General features: G+C 40.5%; 1 protein-coding gene across 1 annotated transcript in view; it reads left to right on the forward strand.

The window, feature by feature from the left end:
- Positions 1-27,358, forward strand: part of EP300 (E1A binding protein p300) — a 65,518-nt gene that overhangs the window by 18,386 nt on the left and 19,774 nt on the right. Inside the window, exons 2-16 of the mRNA XM_069586106.1 lie at positions 1,852-2,489; positions 7,559-7,735; positions 9,047-9,308; positions 10,486-10,599; positions 11,467-11,712; positions 15,103-15,196; positions 15,760-15,897; positions 17,455-17,572; positions 18,226-18,397; positions 20,625-20,702; positions 21,139-21,248; positions 22,682-22,819; positions 23,588-24,028; positions 25,613-25,792; positions 25,995-26,139. Coding sequence (XP_069442207.1) covers positions 1,852-2,489; positions 7,559-7,735; positions 9,047-9,308; positions 10,486-10,599; positions 11,467-11,712; positions 15,103-15,196; positions 15,760-15,897; positions 17,455-17,572; positions 18,226-18,397; positions 20,625-20,702; positions 21,139-21,248; positions 22,682-22,819; positions 23,588-24,028; positions 25,613-25,792; positions 25,995-26,139 — 3,051 coding nt within the window. The remainder of the gene's footprint in view (positions 1-1,851; positions 2,490-7,558; positions 7,736-9,046; positions 9,309-10,485; positions 10,600-11,466; positions 11,713-15,102; positions 15,197-15,759; positions 15,898-17,454; positions 17,573-18,225; positions 18,398-20,624; positions 20,703-21,138; positions 21,249-22,681; positions 22,820-23,587; positions 24,029-25,612; positions 25,793-25,994; positions 26,140-27,358) is intronic.

The raw sequence follows: 27,358 nt of genomic DNA on the forward strand, positions 1-27,358 counted from the left end.
CAACTAAAATATCACCCTTTGAGGAGTTGGTATGTAAATAAGTAACTCATGTCATTCCCAGAGCTACAGTCTGGATGCATAGGTGGGGTGAGGGGTGGTGGTGGGGAAAAGATGGCAGGAGAGGAGGAAGACAGACACATACGTAGTTTCAGTGCCATGACAGAATGCAAAAGAACAGGAAGTTCACATAAAAGAAGAATTGTACTTACGAACTGAGGGTAATTAGACCAAGAAGATAATTATTAAAGTGGTATCTTGTCTTTGGATGAATTATCTTTAATAGGATTATCAGTTGTAGATTCAACTATATTTACTTTTTAAATACCCAGTAGGGCCATTTTTGTTTAAAATTAACTATTTTTGGCTGCACTGGTGTTTCTTTGCTGCGTGCAGTCTTTCTCTGGCTGTGGTGCTGGAGCTTCTCAGTGCAGTGGCCTCTCTCGCTGCCGAGCACAGGCTCTGGGACACGTGGGGTCACTGGCTGTGGCGCCCCCGTGCCCAGTCAGGGATGGAACTGCCCTGCACTGACAGGCGGATTCTTAACCGCTGGACCACCAAGGAAGTTCAGCGGTGCCCTTTCAATGTTAAAACTACTTGGAGAATTAAAACTCGGAACACCTCAGTCCTTCTATTTACATAACACTGGATGGAGGAGCCTGGTGGGCTGCAGTCCATGGGGTTGCAAGGGTCGGACACAACTGAGCGCCTTCACTTTCACTTTTCACTTTCATCCATTGGAGAAGGAAATGGCATCCCACTCCAGTGTTCTTGCCTGGAGAATCCCAGGGACGGGGGAGCCTGGTGGGCTGCTGTCTGTGGGGTCGCACAGAGTCGGACACGACTGAAGCGACTTAACAGCAGCAGCAATCATGTATACTTTTAAGCAGCTTTCATTCTACTGTCCCCCTGGAGTACACAAGGAAACATTCCACCATCAGCATATAATGAATTAATACTGTCAACAACCAGGGACAGTTTTGCACTTCCAAGGCACATTTGGTGATATCTGGAGACATTTTTGATTGTCACAAATTGGTAGAGGTACTACTAGCATTAACAAGAGAGACCAGGGATTTGCTGAGCATAGTGCACGGGACAATTTTTCCTTCCTCCCAAGCAGAATTATCTAGCCTAGAATGTTCAGTAGTGCCAAGGACAAAGAAACCTAGGTTAATCTATAATTTTCACATCTTCTTTTTGGCACGGGGTAGGGCAGAGATGGAGTGGTAATGGTTTGTAGGTTGGTGAAGAAACTAGACGCATGGTTTCGTATCTTAGCTAGATTTTGGTTAAGGAAAACTAATCTGTGGTTTGAAGTCAGGTGAACACAGCTTCATTCAGTTTTGTGGCACGTGCTGTGTGATAGCAGTTAAGAGGTAAGCAGCCCCCGTCTTCCCGGAGCTTACCCTGAGTGGTCTACAAAGAACAGATCTTTTCCTTTTTATCAGTTGTCTTTTTTATAATTATATTTTTAATCTTTTGTTTCATTCTGAATTAAGTCTGTGTATAGATTCTGGATTTAGTCTGTGTACGGATTAGTTATTTTAACCTCTTGTAAGAAATTCTGGGTATCACACTAATATGTATTCTTCTTTGGTTTTATTTTAGGTGCAGTTTATAAATGTTTAAATTTGTTGGCGTGATAGTACTCTTTTATGTATATTTTATTTGCACACACACACAAACATGTAAAATAAAACTTTAGTGTAACATGGAAAACTAAGACAGGCAGATAGTATTCCATGGGGTGAGGGTCAGAAATGACATTTAATGCTTATCAAGAGCAAGTGTAGAGAAGTTTGTAATTTTGACTGTCATATTTTAACCTTTATCTTCCCTCTTTGTTTTTAGATTTTGGCTCTCTGTTTGACTTGGAGCACGACTTACCAGATGAATTAATCAACTCTACAGAATTGGGACTAACCAATGGTGGTGATATTAGTCAGCTTCAGACAAGTCTTGGCATAGTACAAGATGCAGCCTCTAAACATAAACAACTGTCAGAATTGCTACGGTCTGGTAGTTCCCCTAACCTCAATATGGGGGTTGGTGGCCCAGGCCAAGGCATGGCCAGCCAAGCCCAACAGAACAGCCCTGGATTAGGTTTGATAAATAGCATGGTCAAAAGCCCAATGGCCCAGGCAGGCTTGACTTCTCCCAACATGGGGATGGGCACTAGTGGACCAAATCAGGGTCCCACGCCGTCTGCAACAGGTATGATGAGCAGTCCAGTCAATCAGCCTGCCATGGGAATGAACACGGGGATGAATGCTGGCATGAATCCTGGAATGTTGACTGCCGGCAGTGGCCAAGGGATGATGCCTAATCAAGTCATGAACGGTTCAATTGGAGCAGGCCGGGGGCGACCTAATATGCAGTACCCAAACCCGGGCATGGGAAATGCTGGCAACTTAATGACTGAGCCGCTGCAGCAAGGCTCTCCCCAGATGGGAGGACAGACGGGACTGAGAGGCCCCCAGCCTCTTAAGGTGAGTGTGGTTTCCGTTTGTGTGCCCTGTCTGTGTATTTCTGAGTGTTCAGGGGTAGAGGAGGAGGGCCTGAGGTCAGTTACTCATGTATTCTTTACTATTTATGTTTAATCTTCTTGTGTTATGTAGCATTTCCCACATATTCTATGCCAGGGATCTATTGTCACAAATTTTATAATGCTCTTACATTAAATGTTAAGTGATACATTTATTTTAACAGCTGTGAAGGTACCTTCACAGTTTGTTTCAAATTGATTGCCAGCTAATTCCTGTTCTCTGTGACACAAATATTAGAATATTTTCATCTCATTTTAGCCTTCATAGCCTCCCTTAAAACACAGTTTTGAGAGAGCTGGCATACTATCTTCAGATAGACTTCATTTGTTCCCATTGCTTGGAATGTCCCTGGTTTTTAACAGATGTGTTATTTTTTTTCCTTATTGGTTGATGGATATTAAGATGTGTTTTTGTTTAGTCACTTAAGTTGTGTCCAACTCTTGCGACCCATGGACTCCAACCTGCCAGGCTCCTCTGTGGATGGGATTTTCTAGGCAAGAATATGGGAGTGGGTTGCCATTTCCTTCTCCAGGGGATCTTTGCAACCCAGGGATCTAACCCACGTCTCTTGCGTTGGCAGGCAGGTTCTTTACCGCTGAGCCACCTGGGAAACCCTAAGATGCGTTAGTTTGCCATTAGGCCCCAACCAACATTCCAGGTGTTCTAATTAACCTGATCTTGGCTGTTATTTGAAAGACTTTTCTTTTTTAAAAAGCCTACTTCCTTAGCCTTATCAAGTAGAGAATGTTAAATACATTTTAAAATACATTTAAATATGTTCTCTGTATAATTAAAATTTTATCAGCGTACATTTGATGTTTATTCCTCCATATTCTTCCTACACATTTTATTTCTTTTTCTTGAAATGACATCACACTATAGTTGCCAGTCTCTGACATGTAATTATTCCTAAGTTCTTGTTGAATGAAAGAGATGGCTTCACTTGTAAGGTGATATTAGAGGTGGGAGAGATTTTTCACTTGGGGTTAGGAGCAAGCGTGCTCTGTAAGAATAATGTGAGCAACATTAGGACTTGTGTATTCCTGAGAATCATGATGGTGAGAGTTGTAGAATGAAAGTAAAGCGTGGATGAATTGGGAGTGGGAACCCTGAGGTCACGTAGATAAATGAAAGCCCTTAAATATGTGTGGGGTGTGTGTGTATATATATATTTTATAGCTACAGGGTGAAAAATGTAGACAACTTAGGAAAAGATTCTGTTTGCTGTCAACTACCTACTCTGTAGGTTCTCCCTTTCTGGCACTTTCATGTTGATGTTTACTTAAAATATTTGGACTGAGAAAGAAACAAGAAGGTAGGGTATTTATTAAGTATCTCTTCTAGATTCTAGGGATATGCCTATTAAGAGTCCTTGCCCTCCTGATGTTTATATGGGGGCAGGGATGACAAACATTACACCTTCACTGATTGAGCAAATATTTACTGAGTCGTAGCTTTGATGCTGAAGCTAGAGCAGTGAATAAGCTCACTTCATGGAACTTACTTTCTAGGGTACACATAAGATGTAAATTAATAGTATTCCAGGTAGCGCTGTGAAGAAAAATAAGAAAAGGCTCATTAGGAGAATGCCTAGGTTGAGAGTGGGTCACTGTTCTATTTATAATCTGAATCACCCATTTCTACATCAGCATTGTTTCAGGTTGGATATATAGCGGTAAATTAATCAGACAAAAAAATCCTTGGCTCTGTGGAGCCTATATTTTCATGGGGAAGCGTAATTCAAATATAAAGACTTTATTACCTATATGAGTACTGAACCCATAAAGTTTAAAAGTAAGAGTATTAAGTATAAGGCAGAGAGGAAGAATCCATCCTGAGAGAGAAAAAGACAAGTCATTATGCCAAATCCTGATGGATTTTAAAGGAGACTCTTACTGCCAAATTTGCAGTCTTGATGGGTGTGGTTTTAGATGTGCTGTATCAGTTTGAATTAAGTCAGTAGTGTAAGAGTCAGGAACGAGTATGGAAAATGTTTAGGATTAGATGTCTTCACTTCTGAAAGATGCCTCGTCGTCTTTGTTTATCGTTGTACATATCGCCCTGCCGCCTCCTCTCCCACCTGCCACCCGTTGACACAGTGCCTGGGGAATGACTGGATATAGATGTATTTATCAAATCCATTAGGTAGACCAGGTCAGGATGTAGTTTAATTTTGTTTTTATTATTTGGGGATTCATGGAGTCACATTTCCACGTTTCACGTTTACTGCTGGTGTGCATTACTGTTGATACATGCAAGTCTTACTAAGGGGATTCTGTCTCTTAGATATTTCTGCACTGTTCACACTGTTGTGTTTTGGGCACTGGTTTTTGTTTGTCAGTGTTTGTTACCATCGTGTGTCTTATGTGTTCCTGTGTTCCCTAAGTTTCTGTTTTTAATGCATCAGACGGTAAGAAACCTGTAGAGTCAGACTTATTTTTAAAGAAAGATAAAATACTCCCCTGCAGCTCCTCTGGTTTTACTTGCCTAGAACTAACTGTGGCTTCCTGGTCCTCTGCCTTTCCAGTTGAGGTGGAGATGTGTATCGCTCTGGTCCAGGTAGGTGGCAGGTAGCTGGACACCTGGATCACATTAGCTGTAGAGAAGGGAACAAGATGGGATCACTAACTATAGTGTAGCAGAAGTTAAGTACAGTATATTCCCTTCCTATTATACTTAGTGAAAGAGTAGAGGGGGTTGAGTAGGTAGAAACGGTAGGGGTGAGGGGTTGGTTGTGTTTATTTTCTAACACAGGCAGCAAAACTCTGAGGGAGACGGCACACAGAAAGCCTGAGGGTCTTTGTTGGTCACAGTGACCAGAAGTGTTAGGAATGAATTACTGCCGTCTCATCAGCAGTTAGTGCAGTCTGTATATTTGAGACCAGGGTCTGCTAGAGGGAACTTGGAGTCTGCAGGCTATGCATTGTGATTGAGGGAAGAAGCGGTATCAGGAATTGTTGAAACTTGTTGTGGGCAGTCAAGGTGATGTCTATGTGAACAAATGTGTGAAGGACCAAACTCTTCTAGGACGTACTTGATAAAGACATTATGCGTCTTAACAAGAGACATGAAGGCATCTTACTAATTCCAATGTTTTATTTATATAAATTGTGGACTCTTAAATGGCTTTCGTTTTACATCTACCGTGAATTTCCATGCTAATAAGAAACACAAGTGAAATCCAACTCCCCCAAGTGTAGGCGATCACACTGTTGCAACTGTGTTAGTGTAAATATCAGCACTTTAAAAGCAGTGTGGAGCAGCAGTGCTCCCAGCCCCATTTGGAACTACCAGAAGAAACTGGAACTTCACATAAGCCTGTTTGTGTATTTGATTATCCCTACATTTTCACTGGTCAGATTCACATAGGAAGTTCCAGTTATCGGAGACCAGATAAGTTTTTACTCTGGCTGCGTCCCACTGAGGCTGCCTTTTTTTTTTAATGCTTTCACCGGAACGATGCCACTTCCCTTGGTCTCATTCCCTATCATCATCCCTGCCTCTTTGTGAATTTAGTGTTTTATTTCCTTTACAGGTTAGCATTCAGGAGCCAAAAAATAGGGAAGGAGGGTGTGCCACTTCACTGCCTAGTTATAGGGAAAGGGAAAAGCTGAAGCAAATGTTGGAGATTCAAGAAACATGATGCTCAGGTTTGCAAGTAAATGAGTAAGGGAGATAAGTAGTACTTCTGCCATGGAGAAGTAGTCAAGTTCTCGTGAAGATAATGAAAGGTCTGGTATACCATCGTTTTTTCCCCCTTATGAGTAGAAAAAAGTGAGGACAGATGGCAAGAAAACCTGTTAGGTGCAGTCTACAAAAGCTGTGATCAGGGACTTGAATTAAGACAGTGACAGTGGGCACGGATACATGGGACTCGGTGGCTAAAGATAGAATTTGAAGGACCCTTTGATAGGATTGGATCTGTCTGAGAAAGGTGAGAAATCTGGCGTGACTCCTTTAGCATCCTTAGTTTCTATCCTGAGTGCTTGCAAGTAGGCAGTGATTGACTTACACAGGGCTCTTAACGTGGAAGAATAGAGTTGTGAGTTGCATCATTGTTATCATTAAAACATTTGGCTTTTGAATAATTGATGCTGTGTTCTTTAAGCTACAGTATGATGGTTCCACATGGACTTAAATAAAGACAGGGAAATACTTTTTTTAAGCCATGCTCTGTGGCATATGGGATCTCTTAGTTCTCCGACCAGGGATCCAACCTATGTCCCCTGCACTGGAGGTGCAGATTCCTAACCACTGGACTGCCAGGGAAGTCCCCAAACTTCCTTTTTAAAGTACATAGGGATTGCAAATACACTCAGATTACTTTACGAGCCTACAAGGCAATTTAATAAAGCAGCTAGGTGTAAGATAACACCAAGAAATGCAGGCTTTAAAGTTTACACGCTGTATCTAGATAATTCAGATTCAAAAAAATTTTAAATCACTGTTGTACTGTGTCCCTAAATTTAAAAAAAGACATATCCCCCAAACTACCAGTTTTCTACCTTGTTTTGGGTATTTGTTTGTTTTTTTAACCGAGCTGCTCCACACAGCATCTGGGATCGTAGTTCCCTGACTTCAAAACCCAGGCCCCCTACCCTGGAAGCAGAGTCTTAACCACTGGACAATAAGGGAAGTCCCCTCCCCCTTTTGTTTTAATGCTGGAATAAGCATTCAAATGCTTTGATATATCAAGTTCTCTAATATATTTAAGGCTTAGATAGTTTATTGAGTTGAATTTAAATGAAAATGACTTAGTACATTGAAAGTGGAGATGAATGGCAGAACCTGCTTAGTAGGTGTAGCTAAGTGAAGACAAATTTTTAGTGACATCTCATATTTACAGGAAATACCTCTAAATTTACTGTACCTCAGGCCCCTAGTCTTTTTATATATGGAGAATTTCTTTTTAAATTGTCTTTGTAAATTAGGAAGCGGAAAAGGAAAGGAAATAGTATGTCCTGTTAGTGTGGGGAATAAGATGTGATTTCTTTTCTGTTTCTTGTTCTCAGATGGGAATGATGAACAACCCTAATCCTTACGGTTCACCATACACTCAGAATTCTGGACAGCAGATGGGAGCCAGTGGCCTTGGTCTCCAGATTCCGACAAAGTCTGTACTACCAAATAGCTTATCTCCATTTGCAATGGACAAAAAGGCAGTTCCTGGTGGAGGAATGCCCAATATGGTGGGTAGTAATCTATCTGCAGATTTGTTTTCCATCTGACACTTGAGCAAAAGAAATGTGTTTGGGACTTCCCTGATGGTCCCGTGGTTAAGACTCTGTGCCTCCAATGCAGGGGGCGTGGGTTCCATCCCTGACTGGGGAACTAAGATTCCACATGCCATGCATGCTTGGTGCAACCAAAAGATTTTTTTTTTTTTTTTAAGAATTCTGTTCAACTTTTATGTTTTCTATTCTGCTGTAAAGCAGAACAGGGTGTAATGGGATGGTCCCTGTGATCAAGGAAGCTTATGCCTGCCTTCCATTTCACATGGTGTTTTTTTACTTGGGTAAAAAACTAACCCCAGTAAGGGTGTTAGTCCCAACAGAAGTAAAGGGGGCTGCCACAATGAAAAGTCCCAACAGAAGTAAAGGGGGCTGCCACAATGAAAGTTTTGGGGTCCTGCCATATTCGACTCCTTGTATACGCAATTCTTTCTATAGGGTAAGAAAGTGGAACCATTTGCCTCTTTGGTCAGTCATCTGGATATCTATTGATTTATATCTGATACTGTTAGAAGTAACTTCCCTCCCTCTCAAAGTTACACATTATTTTTAACAGTGACCGTTGCTACGGAGAAATCTCCAACTCTTCTAACAGTGCTGTTTTTCTAAAGTAAAACTATCTCTAGTTGTAAATGTGTCAAATAGTCCATGTTCATCTTCAAAAATTGTACTGTAGGAATTTTATTTCCTTTTCAGATATTTTAGGTTTTTTGCTTTATGTCCCATAGTCACTGAATGCCTGTATTTCAGATGCTCTGCTAAGTACTGGAGACAAAAGATGAACACGTTTCTTAGTCTCCAAAAATGTTTACTTTTCTATAGGAAAAAACGAATTTTGTCCAGAGTTTACAAAAACTAGTTTTTCACCCACCTGAAAGGTCCCTGCCAGGTCTCCCGAGAAGCTCTTCACTATTTCAAGACCTAACTTGAACATGCCCTTCACAGCAGATTCCTTTATTTACCCCCTTGCATTGGACTTTACCATGTCCTTCTCTTTCTTTTACTCTCTGTATGTTACACATCCTTTGATTATATTACCTGTTAATATGGTAATAGTAATTTATTTTCTTGTTAAATTAAGCTTCTTGATGGCAAAAGCCATCGTTTATTTATCTTAGAATCCCCTGTGTTAAAAAATTGGGTCTGGCACCTAGTAGATGACATGTCGTTAAAGGTTTTCATTGAAAATCTCCCAGGTCCGTTTTTATTCAAGAGGTAACACCCAGTGACACCTAACATTGAATATGTCTTTACTGTTGTATCCCTTAGGGCCAGCAGCAGGCCCCACAGGTCCAGCAGCCAGGCCTGGTGGCTCCGGTGGCCCAGGGGATGGGTTCTGGGGCACATACGGCTGATCCGGAGAAGCGCAAGCTCATCCAGCAGCAGCTTGTCCTCCTCCTGCATGCTCACAAGTGCCAGCGCCGGGAGCAGGCCAACGGGGAGGTGAGGCAGTGCAACCTTCCCCACTGTCGAACCATGAAGAACGTCCTTAACCACATGACACACTGCCAGTCGGGCAAGTCCTGCCAAGGTGAGTGGGCTCAGAGGCTTTTATGCTTCGCAGTCAATATTTATTTATAGTTAGAGCTGATCACATTTTCTCTCTCCTGAGATTCCTTACTGATAACACCTTACTCTATGTTATGATAAAATTCAGTATCATTTGGTGAGTGAGTATCTAGAGATGTGGTAGTAGAGGAAGTTTTAGAGACTTCTCTTTTGCAAGGAACTTTTATTTGCCCCAGCATAGCTTTAAATATTGAGAGTTCGCTGTCATGAAGGCAAACACTAACAAGAATATTACCCATCTTAATATAATTATAGAGCCATTAGAAATCTGTATTTTTTATTGGAGCGTAGTTGCTTTATGATGTTATGTCTGTTTCTGCTGTACAGCAAAGTGAATGTTATACATATTCATATATCCACTCTATTCTTTTCACATGTAAGTCAAGTATTGAGTAAAGTTTCCTGTGTTAGATAGTAGATTCTTACTAGTTACCTGTTTTATAGAGTATAGTAGTATATATATGTCCTTCCCAGTCTCCTAATTTTTCCACCTCCCCTGCCTGCCCAGTAACTAGTTTTTTTCACACCTCTGATTCTGTTTCTGTTTTGTAAATAAGTTCGTTTGTACCTTTTTTGGGGGGAAGGCTGCCCTGGCTCTTCATTGCTGCATGCAGGCCGCGGGGGCTCCTCCTGGTGGCAGCTTCTCTTGTTGCAGAGCACAGGCTCTAGGAGCTCAGGCTTCACCAGTTGCAGCTCTCAGGGCCTCGAGCTCGAGGGCTCAGAAGTTGGGGCCCACAGGCTTAGTTGCTCTGTGGAGTGTGGAGTCTTCCTGGACCAGGGTACCCTTGCATTGGCAGGCAGATTCCTATCCATGAGCCGCCAGGGAAGCCCTGTACTCTTTTTTTTTTTTTTTTTAAAGAGAAATCTATTTTTTAAATCTATCTTTCTCACACAGTGTTGTGGTCAAAAATAGAGGCTCTGGAAATCAGACTGCTTGAGTTTGAATCCCACTTTGGGTGCTGTGTGACTTTGTTCAAATTACTTAACCAATTTTTGCCTATTTTCTCAACTGTAAAATACAAGGATTAATAACTACCCTTTAGGGGGTGTTAGGAAGATGCATTAATAGCATTTGTAGCACTCATTATATGGTTGATAAGTTAGCTAATAATAATATAAAAAATCATTTTTCTTATTAGTGGCACACTGTGCGTCTTCTCGACAAATCATTTCACACTGGAAGAATTGTACAAGGCATGATTGTCCTGTGTGTCTACCCCTTAAAAATGCTGGAGATAAGAGAAATCAACAGTGTAAGTGATGAAATCTTTGGAAACTTTTATATCAAAGTATTCTTAGACTCTTCACCAGTGCAGTTAGGTGAGATTTAATGTGCTTCTTGATTGTATGAAGCTCCTGTGACTGCCAGTGCTGTCATCCTAGATTATTTCCACTTATCACAGACTTCATGATGATAAGGTTAGAACTGAAGTATTTATTACTTAAAATAAGATCCAGAAAGATCATTGCTTTGACATTGGGCAGATTATTCTTCTTCTCTACCTGTGATCCTAATATTTAGATAATTTGAAATTAATACTAAAGAAAAGTTTGAGGTTATTTTTAGAAGCCTGGGAGTGATGAGCTTTTCTTAGCGAAAAAAAATATTAAAAGTAGAAAGTGCAGCCACCACATCTCATTTAGGATTTAAAAATTTAAATCCTAAATTTAGGATTGAAAGATAAATTTGGAACTGCATATAGCATATTTTTAAAAGGAATGAAATTCCATAAATTAGTAAATAAATCATAGATATCCTAGTAGAGAATTAGGACTAGGAAATAGTTCACTGGAAGGAGGAAATACCCAAAAGTTCCCTATTAAATTAAGTAATAAAATAAAATACCATTTCTTTCCTGTCAGGCTGTCATGTATTCTTGGTGGGAACATTGATACAGCTTGTGGGGAGGCTTTTGGGTATTTTGGGTCAAAAGTTTTTCATGCCAGTGATGCCCTTTGACCAATCAGTTCTATGCTTAGAAATTTAAGGAAATAATGGGAAACAAGGTGCATGTATTTGATAATCACACAACAGTATTTTTGTGTTTAAAACTCAGACATGATAGTATTTCCTGTCTCAGCATCTTTAATGTTGTAATACTCTCTTCTGTTTTCCCTAGCAATTCTGACTGGAGCACCAGTTGGACTTGGCAATACTAGCTCTCTAGGGGTGGGTCAGCAGTCCACTCCCAGCCTAAGCACTGTCAGTCAGATTGATCCCAGCTCTATAGAAAGAGCCTATGCAGCCCTTGGACTGCCCTATCAAGTAAATCAGATGCCGACCCAGCCCCAGGTGCAAGCGAAGAATCCGCAGAACCAGCAGTCTGGGCAGTCTCCCCAAGGGATGCGGCCCATGAGCAACATGAGTAAGTCTGTGTCCTCCTCGTCATGACAGAGGTGACACGAGCTGTGTGTGTGATTGCCGTGTAACATGCAAGGGTAGCTCCTTGGTTTATTTTAGTCTATGTGTATGTGTATGTCTCTTTTACTCCGTCTCTGTTTGCTCCCCCATCTCCCCATCTTTTTTGTTGTTGTTATGTGAATAAGTTTTTGAAATAACTTTTAAAAGATTATAGTGTGAAAATCACCTTGTAATCTGTATACCAGAGGCAACGGCTATTGATGTATATCCTTCTTAATCTTGTGCATATATTAGTTTCTGTTTCTAGGAATGGGATCCCATGAGTTTTAACAGACTGTTTCTTAATACAGTGTGAACATCTTTCTGTTTCTGTACCTAATGTATCCTTTTTGATGCTTCTGTAGTATTTTGTCGTATAGAACAGTCTTGTTACAGGTGGACATTTAAGTTTCCAAGTTTTTTGATATTTTAAAGTATAAAAAGAAACGGTTGTGTTTGGGCTGGAAGTTTTCTTTTGGTTTGAGGTGTTTGATTATATAGATTTCAGTGTATCTGGTAGCTGGAGTGATTTGCCTTTGAATAGTTTATCAGATACACTTGTTTGCCTAACCTCTCTCTATTATAGAACAGAGGGAAGGGAAGAGTGAGCTGTGTTCTTATACCCTAATTTGAGGGTGGTTTTTATTCTATAATTATATGGGGAAAGAGATTGGCCCTAAGACTATCTCTTTACTGTCAAGCAGTTAAACATCTATAAAGCAGTTTTGGTAAGCCCATGACTTAATACTTTGCTTCTTACTCTAAAATCGTTCTTGGTGATGAAGTTCTCTGTAACTAGACAGCAGTCTGATTTGAAGTAATCTACCATGCTTTTTTCTGTGAAACTCATTTTTGCTGTTCTATTGATAGGTGCAATAGGCTTTAGTTTTTGCACATTACTATTTGATTCTAAATGAGAAAGCAGAGTTGGGCACACTACTCATAAAAATATAAATCTTGTTGATTTTTATTATTTTTAACTTAAAGTATACACTCTCTTATAGCAAGGAATGCTAACCTGTTAAAGAGTTATTGAGAGAGGAGTTTAATTTATTTTCAAGTTAGCTTCTTGGATTTCTTTTACCTTTCTGAGTCTTTTTTTAAATTTTGATCTCTTCTACTGTTTTGGGGGGGCGGCGTTGCACTCGGTCTTCATTGCTGTTTTGTAGATTTCCTTTAGTTGCGGCAAATAAGGGCTACTCTTCGTTGTGGTGGGCAGGCTTCTTGCAGTGACTTCTCTTTGTCACAAAGTACAGGCTTGCAAGCTCAGTAGTTGTGGCACAGGGGCTCAGTAATTGGTTGTCCCTACTTTTGAGACATCTCTAGTGTGGATGAGCAGGTAAGTGAACAAATAGACAAAACAGCAGGATCTCTACTGCATATTTCAGGTAATACAAATTCTGTAGCAGAGAGGGCCAGGAGGGAGCCACTCCCGGAACTCTGCATCAGATCTTTTTACTGTAAGGCCCTCATGACCCTGTTTAACCACATTCTTAATCTTCTGATTACTGTTGGATTCACTTAACGTATAAAGATTTTGTCGGGGCTTAGAAAAAAAATGTAGGTTCTTCTAAGGCTTAAGATTCTCCCTAAGGCTTAAAATATTACGTGTTTTCTTCTTGATTATTAGGTGCTTTGAATTTTTCTTTTGTTCATTTTTTTTTCTTTCTGACTTACTCTGTCAGTGCCAGTCGTGTTTTTATTCCTACATTTTTGTATCTCAAGTGAATGCTCACTCTTAGGGTCTTAAATACAAGTCTGTGTAAAGGTGTCTTTCTCAGGTTAGATTGAGCCATTACTTGCAATCAATGCCAAAGATTAAATGAACCTGGATACTTTGGAGGGAATGTCGATATCTTTTTTCGTATGCCATCAGAAGGCAGTAAAATAAGCAAATCGGTAATAGTATAATCACTTTTTTCTTTACCTTCATTACTGTTGCCACCGGTGAAACAAATCTGTGTTAAGGATGTGTAATTCTCTTAAAAGAGAATATTTCATAGTGACAGATAAGCCACTACCAGCAACTGTATTTCAGAGCCTGCCTTGATGCTGTTAGGAGAGTTCTGCCTAACCATTTAGGAAGTGTGATGAAAGAAGGCAGTAGGATTTTTATTAGACACTGTTGAGAAATCCAGTCAATTATTTGCATTTTAGGGAGGAGTTTTGTTTTCTTATTTTTAACTAAATATCTGGAAGGATATATTAATAAAATGGTTAATCAAAAAATTTTAACCATGTGAAAATCTGGTTTAGTATAAATACTGCCATTGATGGTTTTCTTTGTTTAAGAAGTAATATTCATTAAATCTTAATTAAACAAGTAATAGGAATACATAGAGCTATCCAAGCCAGTTTGAAGGAGTAGTCAATTTAAAATGTGTAATGCAAATGCTGTCTTTCATTCCCCTCCCTGGGATCATCATCCTTAGGTTGCCTATGTTCTTATATAGATGATGCTTATGAAAACATGTGCATGTTTTAAGTTCGGTTCCCTAAACAATTGATGTTCTAGTTTTTTGCTCCTTTTGACACCATCACTCTTATTTTTATCCATACATATGTGAGTATAACTGTAAGATGGAATAGCAAGTGGAAATCTAAGTTGGTGAAAATGTGTGTACATTCTTTTTTCATTTGTTTAACAGTTACCAGATAGCTTTCCCAAGAGTGGATCAGTTTACACACCTATGAAGCTTCATAGAAAATGCTTCTTTTCCCAAACCTTTCTCAACATTTTATATTGTCAAACTTTAAGGGAATTCATAGGAATTCCCTGATGGTCTAGTGATTAGGACTCCATGCTTCAACTGCAGGAGGCATAGGTTCAACCCCTGGTTCAGGGAACTAAGGTCCCCAACAAGCCACTAAAATTCCACAAGTCCAGTGGCCCCCCAAAAAAAAAGTTTTGGAATTTCATACATGAAAAAAAAATTATGTTTTTCATGTATGTTTTTTAAGCTATTGTATTTCTTTTTTAATGTAAATTCTTTTCCTCTTGTTCATGTTTTTCTTATTATGCTATAAAGGTACTTTGTGTAGTAGCCTTTATATATGTGTTGCTGATTATATTGCAAGTAATTATCATATATTATCATTTTCCCCCCCAGATTTGTCATCTGTCTCTTGACTTGGTTTATGGTGATTATTTTACTTATTACTAATTACTTTTACATTTCTAAATATCCTTAAAACTTCTGTTTTGGGTCTTTTGAAAGGACAAAAAATTCTTGTAATGTTTTATTCTAGTACTTTCATAGTTTTCCCTCTTCCTTTCTTTTTATCCTTAATTTTTGTTTTTGTTATCATTTTTTGGTATTTAAAATACCGTCTCTTGCTTTTTGTTTTGACGTAGGTGCTAGTCCTATGGGAGTAAATGGAGGTGTAGGGGTTCAGCCGTCGAATCTTCTTTCTGACTCGATGTTGCATTCAGCCATAAATTCTCAGAAGTAAGTTTTAATCTTGGCTTGTGCCCTTTGTCAGATTTCAGACACTTGTTAGAGCTCCGTATTTGAGCTTTTTAAGTTTACTTGATTTGATAATATCCTTGATGAATGATAACAGATGTTGTGTTTTCTTTAGGCTCTGTGTAACCTCTTTAGAAATTATATCAATTATTTGGAGTAACTGACACCTTTACAAATACAGTAGGAAGTTAACAAATGCAGCTGTTTAAAAAGCAAGTTTGCTTTATCCCAATGCTAGCAATTAGTCCATTGCCCAGTGGATTCCTGGGTAAGCTGTGTCAAAATGATGGCTTAATCTTCTAACACAAGATATCTTGTGTCTTTTAAACATAAGATATCAGCCACCCCTCCACACAGTGAAATGTTACGTGTTTTGTTTCGCCTCACAAATACAAAGACATACATACCATTTCCCCCAGATTTATGTGTAAATAGACCTGTCATAGTGTATTGGCCCTATTGCAGTCATCACTGTTAGCTCTACTTAAATGAGAGCCTCTTTCTCCTATCCTTCTTTGCTAAAACTGTTTCACTCCTCTTTAAAGCCCAATGATGAGTGACAATGGCAGTGTGGCCTCTCTGGGTCCTATGCCAACAGCAGCTCAACCATCCAGTACTGGAATTCGGAAGCAATGGCATGAAGATATTACTCAGGATCTTCGAAATCATCTTGTCCACAAACTGTAAGCTTGTTGGCATGTCTTATTCATAAGGAGTTACAAGGTCAATCTGCCAGGCACTTAAACACGAGAAATGACTGATTTTTCTATAGCCTGGTTGCTGCTGATACTTCTCCTGTGGCTTTCCTGCTTCCTATTCTCTGCTTCTCAACTTTTTCTCCATCATTTCTTAGGTGTCTTTTAGCTTCTAACCATGTGTGAGGATTCTGTCTAGTGACAATAATCAATATATATTAAAGATTATTCATTTTAATGATCATTTCCTTTATAAAGCTCATATTTTAAAAGAAAAACTAGGTTTTAACTTAGATCATTAGAATAGTAGTGGCAACACAGCCTTCTGTTATCCTTGGTAAAATTTTTATTATCTTGACAAATTGAATCTGTTTGGGTGGCCTCTGTGGTCTTCTGGTCTTCTAATGTGTTCATAGCAATTACCTGTGAAATACCTGTGCACTGTTTTTTGTGAAGTTAATGTATGCCAGGCACACTGCCTCACAAACACTGTCTTGTTGGTTGAAAGAGGCGTAAGGCATATAGAATGGTAAAATGTAATATACCCAATACCCTAAAAATAGAGCAGAGGGATCTCCACTTCATCCAGTTTTTTTTTATTACCTTGAAACCAGGTAGTCTGTCTTATCATCTTAGTTTATTTTTATGTTACATTAGCTTATCAGTTATACTTGAGCTTCATTTAGGAATTCTCAAATGATAGCACCAGAAATGGAATTTGACACAAAGAGAAAACTGAGATTATTTTTAATACAGTGAATTAATAAGGAATAACAAAAACAAACTTACCTTGTGATCAAATTGTTTAGAAACTTAATAGAAACAATAGGGTATTTGGGATTGATCATCTGACTTGAGGTTAATAATATATGCTTGAGAACTTTTTACTAACTCGGATTTCCCTTTATTTCTTCTCCACCTGGTTCCTTCAGGTGTAACACACAGCTGACCATGAGTTGTCCAGATGATAAAATTCGTAGCTGAAATCACATTTGTCAGCCTTCAGGAAAGTTAGTGCCAAGCATTTTGGGAAATTGCTAGAGAGTAAAAGACATTGAATTTAGCAGAATTTTCTTTGCATTTTTGCTCCCTTCACTTCAAGTTTTTGATCTTTTAAGATTTTGTAGAGATTATTAGGTTTTATTTTACTAAGCTGAGTACGAGAGTAGAAGAATCTTAAGGCTTTTGCTACATGATGCTATAGTAGAGGTCAGGTTTTCTCACTTCCCTTTATGCAGATAGCACAGGTGTGTTTTTTTTCCCTACATTAGGGTAATAGGGACCAGAGAGTATTTCTATGGAGTGAGTTCTTATATTCTGATCAGGAAAACCCTTTGATTTGATTAATACAGACAGACACTTCTTTTGGTCGGTAATTTATGTTTGAACACATCTCAAGCCTTATTTTAAAATTTTACCCAAAGTATTCATTGTATAAAAATGAGAAAATACTAACCAGGAAAATATTTAAAATACTGTGTGTTTCTATGATGAGGGAAAAAAAAGCTGACGTGATATAATAGTGGTAGGATTTTATATTCCTAGTGTTCAAGCCATATTTCCCACTCCGGATCCTGCTGCTTTAAAAGACAGACGGATGGAAAACCTAGTTGCATATGCCCGGAAAGTGGAAGGGGACATGTATGAATCGGCAAACAATCGAGTGAGCATCTGTTTTTTCTATTTAAAGCAAAAGTGGACCTCTTCTGGTTGTTTATTTTTGTTCCTCTTTGTTGCACGTACACAGAACACTATACCTCAGAAGACACCCTTTAGCCTTTCTGTCCTGTAATGCACTGTGGAGTTGCGATAACAAAACACTTTTCTTAAAGTGTATGTCAAGAATCTTACATTTTTCCTCTTAATACAGCGCACTCATGTGGCACTTTATCTGGGTTGTCCTTCTGGCAGCTAAAAAGTGGTTGAGCTGTTACCATGCTCTGTGCTATTTTCACTGGAATATGGTGGTGAATCAGCTGCTTAGTATCTTCATCTCAAGTAGTATTTTTGTATCAGTTGAACTTTCTTTAAATTCGCACTTCTTTAAGAAGTAGCATATTCTTTGCACATATTGGGAATTGTACTTTGAGAAGTCATGCCTTACTATGTAGATCATTATATAGCAATTTTTTACTGATCATTTTAAATGTGAGCTCATATTTGGAATGATCTAAGAAAGTAGATTAGAATGCTTCTTTTCCCTTTTCATTTCTGCCTTTTTTAAATGAAGCAAATATTTGCTCTTAGTTCATTTTTTCTGTTACCTGATGGTAGTTCATCTTTTTTCCTCATCTCTACTTAATAAAATTCAAAAAGGCGGAATACTACCACCTGCTAGCTGAGAAGATCTATAAGATTCAGAAGGAACTAGAAGAAAAGCGAAGGACTAGACTACAGAAACAGAACATGCTACCAAGTGCTGCAAGCATGGTGCCAGTTATGAACACAGGGCCTAACATGGGGCAGCCGCAACCTGGAATGACTTCTAGTAAGTGCTTTTTATGTATTTTTAGGAGAAGCTGAAATAAAGTGGTTTCTAACCAAATTCACTAATTTGCATTAGCTTATGTTACTATTCTAGAGCTTTCAAATGACTATTGCCTTTTCAAAGAACTTGGTTCGTTCTCTAGTAAAAACAGTAAACAGTATATTGAAGATTCCTAGACTTGCTACTTGTCTTAACAATATGGCTTCATTTTTAGTGCCACATAGTGACACCCAGGAACTGATAGCCCATGGGTTTTTACTGACTTGCATGTGGTAGGCAGCCAATTGATGTAGACTCAGCAGGCAAGCACCTCACTGGCTTCGATACATCCTAAACAGTATCGGATTACTTACCTTGTCACACTCTTCTTGACCCAGTATGTTCATAGGCTAAGAACTGTTTAAATGATGTGTGAACGGCTATGATGGGGAAAACCAGTGTTTTTTGAGTCAGGAAAAGCTGGCTACCTATAAGTAGTGCCAACTGAGCCAACAGGTACCAACTCTTAGGCCATTGGTGGATGGTGAATGGGTGGAGAAATTCACACCCCACAGGTCTTGAAGGAGTCAGGTGGAGAGCTTTCAGCAGCCTCTTGTGTTAACTGTGGTGTGCTGGATACATTTTCTCATTGGACCATGATGGTGAAAAGAATTGAGAACAGCATTTCTGGCAGAGAGAGCAACATGCACTGAGGCCCCACTAGCAAGGGAAAATTGCAGGTGTGTGGGTTTGGGTGTTTTTTTTTTTTTCCTGAGTAGCTAGGTAAAACGATTGTTCAGAAACAAAGTCAAGACTAGAGTTGAGGACGCTGCTTCAGTGCTGATAGTTTGAATTAGTGCAGTAACTATGACATAGAGACAAGTGGCTAAGTTTGAGATATTTAAATGTGGTACAGTTTACTTGACTTCTTTAGAAATTTGAGCCAAGTTTAAAGTTTGTCAGGTATTAAATTGTAGTCTTTATTTTAAAATACAAACAATGGTTCTAGTGTGCTGCTGCTAAGTCGTTTCAGTTGTGTCCAACTCTGTGCGACCCCATAGACGGCAGCCCACCAGGCTCCCCTGTCCCTAGGATTCTCCAGGCAAGAATACTGGAGTGGGTTGCCATTTCCTTCTCCAATGCATGAAAGTGAAAAGTGAAAGTGAAGTCGCTCAGTCGTGTGCGACTCTTAGCGACCTCATGGACTGCAGCCTACCAGGCTCCTGGGATTTTCCAGGCAGGAGTACTGGAGTGGGGTGCCATTGCCTTCTCCAGGTTCTAGTGTAGGCAGGAACAAATGTTAGTGGGACTGAGTAGCCCTAAGTGCGTGTTTATAGAATGAAATCCCTCTCTTATCCCATACACAGAAATCAATTGTAGAAGAATCCAAAATTCTTTTTTAACCATAAACATAACTAATGAGCAAACTAGGGGAACGAAGCAAACCACCTTTCATAAAAAGTGATTTTAGACTATATAGATTTTAATCATTAGTAATTATTTCTATTTTTGTATCTAAGAGGTACATGATATATAGTGCAATATAATATGTATATTATCTAAAGTCAGTGTTCACAGTGGACATGTATACATCAAAACACATTATTGGGGGGTACACAATCAAAATTGGTCACTGGACAAAATCCGTGGCTCTTGTCTATAGAGATATTCTTTTTACCAGTGAAATAATCAGGCTTAATCAAATGACAGCATATTAATACTGCTGCTGCTAAGTTGCTTCAGTCGTATCCGACTCTGTGCAACCCCATAGACAGCAGCCCACCAGGCTCCTCCGTCCCTGGGATTCTCCAGGCAAGAACAATGGAGTGGGTTGCCATTTCCCTCTCCAATGCATGGAAGTGAAAAGTGAAAGTGAAGTCGCTCAGTCGTTTCCAACTCTTGGCGACCCCATGGACTGCAGCCTACCAGGCCCTCCGTCCATGGGATTCTTCCAGGCAAGAGTACTGGAGTGGGGTGCCATTGCCTTCTCCGATGTTAGTCTTTTTAAATATAAGATCTTACATTATTTCCTGTCAACACCAAAAGCACCCTGATTCATAAAGAAATGGACTAAAACCATTTCGAGATATTTTCTTGTATTGCAGAAAAGCGTTTTCTTCAGATTCCTCTCTAGTTCAAACCTTTATTCTTTTGATAGTCAGCTGAATCCTGTAAGTTACTACTCTTATTTAAACGGGAACAGCTGGCTGAAAGGTGCGTTTCTAACCATTTCTCTGTTCTGCTCTAGATGGCCCCCTCCCTGATCCATCTATGATCCGTGGCAATGTGCCAAACCAGATGATGCCTCGGGTAACTCCACAGCCTGGTAAGGTTTTTGTTTTTTAGCAGAATTCCTAGTGTATTACAAGCTTAAAATTGTCACCTTGATTCCTGCTGCCACTCAGCAGCAGGTATTACGATTGTCTACTTGAGAAATCAGAAAGCCTTTGAGACTAGAAGCCCAGGGAGGGAGGAAAGGTGAAGAGCAGGTTGGCTGGCAGGTCTAGGAGCAAAAGATACAAACGATCAAGCATTCATTTAAAAACAACTAGCCAAAATGAGATTTGTTCCATCCAAATTTGGTTGAGACCATATATTAATTAACAATGCCTTTCTGTAGCTGTTGGGAATGAAACAGAGATTCTTTCACAGTTGGAAGCAGGTTCCTTTAGTTGTCCTGATAAAATGACATAGAATTGTAAAGAGCTCTCTTATTCTCCAGTCACATGGTGTTCAGATTTCGTATTTTGTACTGATTACAGGTTTGAATCAATTTGGCCAGATGAATATGCCTCAGCCGCCTATCGGACCCCGGCAAACCTCTCCTCTTCAGCACCATGTACAGTTAGCTCAAACTGGAACACTTAACCCGGTAAGTCTGACTTCTGGGTCATCTTTTTGGCCTTTACTTGACCTTTTTAAAGTTCCTTTTCTCTGAGACAACAAATTCTAACACTTGCTTAAACAGCTGACTATATGCAATTAGTCCTTAATGCTTTTGTTTTGGGGTTTTTTTGTTTTGCGTAGAATTTTGTTGTGTTTAGCCCTTAACACAGACCTGATTAAATGATTAAAACTAAACCATATACCACAATTAGGCAGTGAATACTAAAGTCCTTAATTTTCACTTATCTCTTTTTACCTATATTTGTTGTTTTTAGAAATTTATCCTATAGAAATAATTCCTGAGATGCTGAAAGGGTATAATTTGAAGAAAATTCATATTAAGGGTGGTATATTATATAATGTGTTTTAGAAAATGGCCATAGCCTGAATGTACATTAAGGGATTCATTATGGTTAAATTATGGTACATCTGTAAATTGGAATGCTTCATAAGTGGTAATTTCAGAACTTATATGATAGCATGAAAGCTGTTTACAGCTTTAATTGGGAAAAGCATGTGTCTAAAGTATATAGGATCCTGTACAGTTAAGAACTCTCTGGATTATAATTTATATAAAATAAACACTAAAAGAAAGATTTGCTTCCAAATACTGTTCATATCTAGTCACAGTACTAGAAAGCTTGTAACAGCACCCAGCCAGCACTGCCTAGAGTCTCACTCAGTGTTGAGTAGTCTGCACACTTTGGCAGAGTCCTCTCTCTTCCGTAATGCCTATCTTCCCCAAACACAGAGCCTGCCCAGGGAGGAAGCTGTCAAGGGTGGTGGAGGGGCAGTTGTCTGATTCTCAAGTGGAGAAGAGGGACTCTGAGCATCTCATTGCTCCTTATGCAGATTCTAAACCTGTCATCCACCTTTCCATGTTGGCCCCCAGCCCTTACCCTACCTCCCAGAGTTAGTACTGTCAGTCATTGGGCCTTTTTGGAGTTGTCTCGCCTCTGAGCTGCTGTGTTTAATGAGGGGTTTTATTTTTCATTTTAATCTATGAGACAAATGCCTTTCTTAGATTATGAAGTTTTGGGCCTTTGGTATCCATAATTACTCACTATGGAGTCTTATAGCTTGTGCTTTAATAATACCTGCATAAGCAAAAACCTCATGAAACTGATTTGCTCTTCTCACTTATAAAACAGGCAGTGTATAAAGACAGTTACCTCTGCACCCCGGTCTAGATGCGTGTGTGTAACTTCCTTAGAGCGGGCTTTAGGTTAAGTAGTGAGGCTGTTCTCTGTTACCTTGGCATGAGTGTCTGCTGACCTCATGCCGCTTTCTTCTTTCTCTTCTCCACCCTCCCATAGCAGGGCCAGGGCAATTAATTGGTGGTTCCAGCCTTAGCAGAATAACTAAAATGAAGCAACTTGGTGCTCTGTGTTTTGTTTTGTTTTGTGTGTGTGTGTACAGCCTATGGGCTACGGGCCTCGCATGCAGCAGCCTTCCAGCCAGAGCCAGTTTCTTCCTCAGACTCAATTCTCAACACAGGGAATGAATGTAACAAATATGCCTTTGGCTCCGTCTGGCGGTCAAGCACCAGTGTCTCAAGTATGTCTCACAGATGGTTGTTCTAAATTTGTGCAATTCTTAAAGCTTCTCTTGATGTAGGTTTTTACAGAGAAGGGCAGCAAAATTAAGCTTTTAATTAAAATAGTTATAGACATAGTATTCTGAACATGAAGTGATGACTGTGTGATGCAGCAGTGGTATTCCTTGTTAATAAGTAAGAAAAAAGTGATTGTGGTTTATTTGCTCAGTTGTGTCCAATTCTTTGTGACCCCATGGACTATATCCCACCAGGTTTCTCTGTCTGGGATTTTCCAGGCAAGAATACTGGAGTGGGTTGCCATCACCTTATCCAGGGGATCTTTCCCATCCAGGGACTGAACCTGGGTCTCCTGGATTGCAGGTGGATTCTTGACCACCTGAGCCACCAGGGAAGCCCAAGTAAGAAAGAGATTAGATTTTAAAGAAAACCATTTTAGCCAGTTTTTAAAACAGTGAAATCTTTAAAAATGGTATCTTACTGAGCGCTATGAAGCAGAAGAGAGAACTTTGGCTGAAGAGAGCATTGGACGGCTAGAAAACAAACAGGTTCACCTGTCCCGTGCCCCCACAGCCCCTGAGAGATCCATTTAACTGAGTACTGTACTGGTTGGATTTCCCAAAGACAGGCCCCCAGTAATAGGGTTTTTGACACATTTTGAAATGGAAGCATTCATTGTTGATTTCTGTTAAATGTATATAGCCTGCCTATGTAAATACTTCTTTGATTCTGTTCTGAATTGCATCTTGTTATGTTTTTCCTTTTAACAGGCACAGATGTCCAGTTCTTCCTGTCCTGTGAACTCTCCTATAATGCCTCCCGGGTCTCAAGGGAGCCACATTCACTGTCCCCCTCTCCCTCAACCAGCTCTGCATCAGAACTCACCCTCCCCCGTACCTAGTCGCACCCCCACCCCTCACCACACTCCCCCTAGCATAGGGGCTCAGCAGCCACCAGCAACAGCAATCCCAGCCCCTGTTCCTACGCCTCCAGCCATGCCACCTGGCCCACAGTCCCAGGTTCTCCATCCGCCTCCAAGACAGACGCCTACGCCGCCGCCAACACAGCTTCCTCCCCAAGTGCAGCCTTCGCTTCCTGCTGCTCCCTCAGTCGACCAGGCGCAGCAGCAGCAGCCTCTGTCCCAGCAAAGCACAGCAGCCTCTGTGCCCACCCCGACCGCACCCCTGCTGCCTCCGCAGCCGGCAACTCCAGTAAGCAGAGTCTGGGCTTTCGGCAGAACCATGTCAGCCGTACTGTAGTTTTATACTACTTCAGTGCGGTTTCTTTTTTCCTTTCGTGGGAGGTGGCTGGGGGTGGTGAGCTTGCAGGACCTTAGTTCCCTGAGCAGGCGTCCACCCTGGCCCCATGGCAGTGAGAGCGCTGAGTCCCTATCACTGGACCTCGGGGGAACGTCCCTGTGCCATGCCTGTTCTCTGCCATTCTTCTCTCAGTGTCGCCGCCTCAGACTGGAACCTCTTACGTTTACGGACTTTTGCTGTCACACCTCACATAGAAGGACCTCAAAGATTTTCTTTAGATCTTACGTTGACTGCGGTCACGTTGTATTCAGAGGCTTGAAAGCATGTAAGGGGAGAAGAGCGACCAGACGTTTAATACTACATGTGAATTTTACAGATACTTAAAGAATCTTTTCAAACAGCCTGAACTGCTGTTCTCGAGCAAATGAACAAAATCATTGATTTATGAATGTCTATGGTCCTAGCCAAAGTTAGAAAATTCATGAGAAGGTGTTTCATAAGGGCCTGAAACACTCCTTGCGAAAGATTTGTTACCTGGGTAGCAGAGATCCAGATGTCCACCAGTTACATCCTTATTAACAGAACTCTGCGTGCCGCTGTTGAAACTTCCTGCATGATCACTGATAGTTCTCTGTCCTGTTGGCAAACTGAGAAGTGCTGGGAGTCATTGCTCCTTCTTAATACATTGTTCATGTGTGACTGGTTCATCTTAGCCTCTGATACGTAAGAAAAGGTAGGATGCAAAAAGGCATCTGTATCCTACATAGGATAGATTCTGAAAATACTGACTTCCCGTTAAGAAGTATGTTATTGGAAGACTTAGGAAGAATGGAGGTTGTTAGTTATCCATTAGAATGTGATGACTCAAAACAGCTGCTCATTGTGGGAATTTATTATATTCTCCCAACTTGTATATATGAAACTTTTCCTAAGGAGAAGTTAAAACTAAAAGATTGTCCGTCAGTCCTTCTTATTTTCTTTCCATTTTTCTGTAAACATGAGCTCCTCTGAGGTAGCCCTTTCTGAAGCCTCCCTCCCAGGAGCTGTCCCAGAATGTTACTGGAGAAACAGTTGCTGACTCTTGTGTCTACAACAAGCTGGCCAATATTTGTTAGTCCTCAGTCTCCTTGTCTTAAGCAAAATTTACTTCGGGGGGCCAACTAGGCAGAGTAAGTGAAAGCACCATGCGTGCACATGCGTGCTAGATCACTGCAGTCGTGTCTGACTCTTCTGCGACTCTATGGACAGTAGCCCACCAGGCCCCCCTGTCCACGGGGATTCTCCAGGCGAGAATACTGGAGTGGGTTGCTCTGCGCTCCTCCTCGAGGGCATCTTCCCGACCCAGGGATCGAATATGTTTCCTGCATCTCCTGCATTGCAGGCGAGTGTTTTACTAGCCCCAAAACACCATAAATGGGTGTAACGACACTAGCTTAGAAATAGGTGGTTATTCTGCCATCTTGTCATATAGCCTAAATTCTGGTTTTGTAATAGACGGACTTTTTTTTCTTCTCTGCCCCGCCCTTTTCTACCCAGCTTTCCCAGCCAGCTGTCAGCATCGAAGGGCAGGTGTCAAACCCTCCATCCACTAGTAGCACAGAAGTGAGTTCTCAGGCCGCCCCTGAGAAGCAGCCGTCACAGGAAGTAAGACCGGAGCCGAAAATGGAAGTGGAGGCGCCAGAACCAGCAGACACTCAGCCGGAGGGTATGCCAGAGGTGAGAGGAGGGCAGTCGCTGCCTTTTGGGGTTAGGAACATGTTACAGGAAAGGACTCTGATACTTAGGTCTCATTTTACTGATTTCCATATGAGAAAGGGTCTTGAGCTCCATCCACAGGGGAGAGTAAATAAGATAATGATGGTACTGCTACTCAGTTACATGTCTTTGGAATACCAAAAATTCCTACCATGCCTTCTAGCCTAAAGCAGAAGACTGTAAAGTAGAACCTACAGAAAGCGAAGAGCGAGGCACTGAATTAAAAACTGAGACGAAAGAGGAAGAAGACCAGCCAAGTACTTCAGCGACCCAGTCATCTCCAGCCCCGGGACAGTCGAAGAAGAAGAGTAAGTTTCTTAGGCTCTGGGTTCATGGAGGCAGAGGGAAAACTAAAGACTTCAGTAGAGTGAGATTGGGCTTCTTGGGCCTTGGAATTGAACTTTCATGTGATTTCATTAAGCCTGGTGCCCTGGGCCTGGTCTTCATTACTACTAATGTTGGAGAAGGAGTTTTCTTTCCTTTAAGTGTATTTGTTTCCAGCAGTCACTGGGTGGCAAACAACTTCTCAGAATTCTTTCAGAGGACAAAAATTATTAAATAATACTCTGGATCAAAATGCAGGAAATAACAGCAGTAATAATATTCTTTGTTTTCTTTGTTAACTGCTGTGCACCAGGCACTGTACCACAAGCTGCCTTGTCTCATCTGAGAACCTCACAGCCCCTCTGTGAGGTCCCTGAGCCCTGTTTCACAGGCGGGAAAACAGGCTCAGCAAGGTCCAGTAACTTAACCCAGCTCACTTAGTCCAGGCAGGCTGAACCATGCTACTGAATGGTAATGAGGCAAGCAAGCAAGCATGCTTAAGCAGAGAGTGTTTAACAGGTCCCACGGAAGTTAATTTACTAGCTAGTTTAGGACTAGAACTTCTTATGGCTCTAGTGACCCCTTCAGTGTCACAGGTAGTAGGACCTACCTTAGAGGGGATCTGCTAGCTCCTGAGATGATATCTATGAAAGTGTTGCATGAATACAATGTACCTTAAAATGATGGGGCTAAAAAGTTACTTGAAAATAAGCTTGTTGGGACTTCTTGGTGGTCTACTGTCAGGACCCCATGCTTCTACTGCAGGAGAGGTGGGGTTCAATCCCTTGTGGGGAACTAAGATCCTGCTAAAAAATAAATAAAAATAAACTTTTATATATGGAGATGTGATTTTGATGTAGGCTGCAACACACCCAGTCTTACTATTAGGAATTTATATTTAAAACAGCTAATCTCACAAATTTGTTCAAATTCTGTTTATTTTGAACACAGCAAAATATTAATATGAGACAGGCTTCTCCCATCTATTTGTTTGAATTTTTCATGGCAGCCCCCACCATGTGGTGAAAAAAATACTCAAGGTACTGACAGATATACCATCTTGAAGATGAAATTAATTTGTAAATAGAAGAAATAAGCCTCTGCTCAGAGTGATGGACCCTGAATGGCCAGCTTCTTAAACGGCGCGTAATTCCATTTGGCACACACCAGGAAATCTTCCTGACTTTCGGGAAACATACTGAG

The sequence above is a fragment of the Ovis canadensis genome, chromosome 3 (assembly GCF_042477335.2).
Source record: "Ovis canadensis isolate MfBH-ARS-UI-01 breed Bighorn chromosome 3, ARS-UI_OviCan_v2, whole genome shotgun sequence".
NCBI classification, from domain to species: Eukaryota; Metazoa; Chordata; class Mammalia; order Artiodactyla; family Bovidae; genus Ovis; species Ovis canadensis.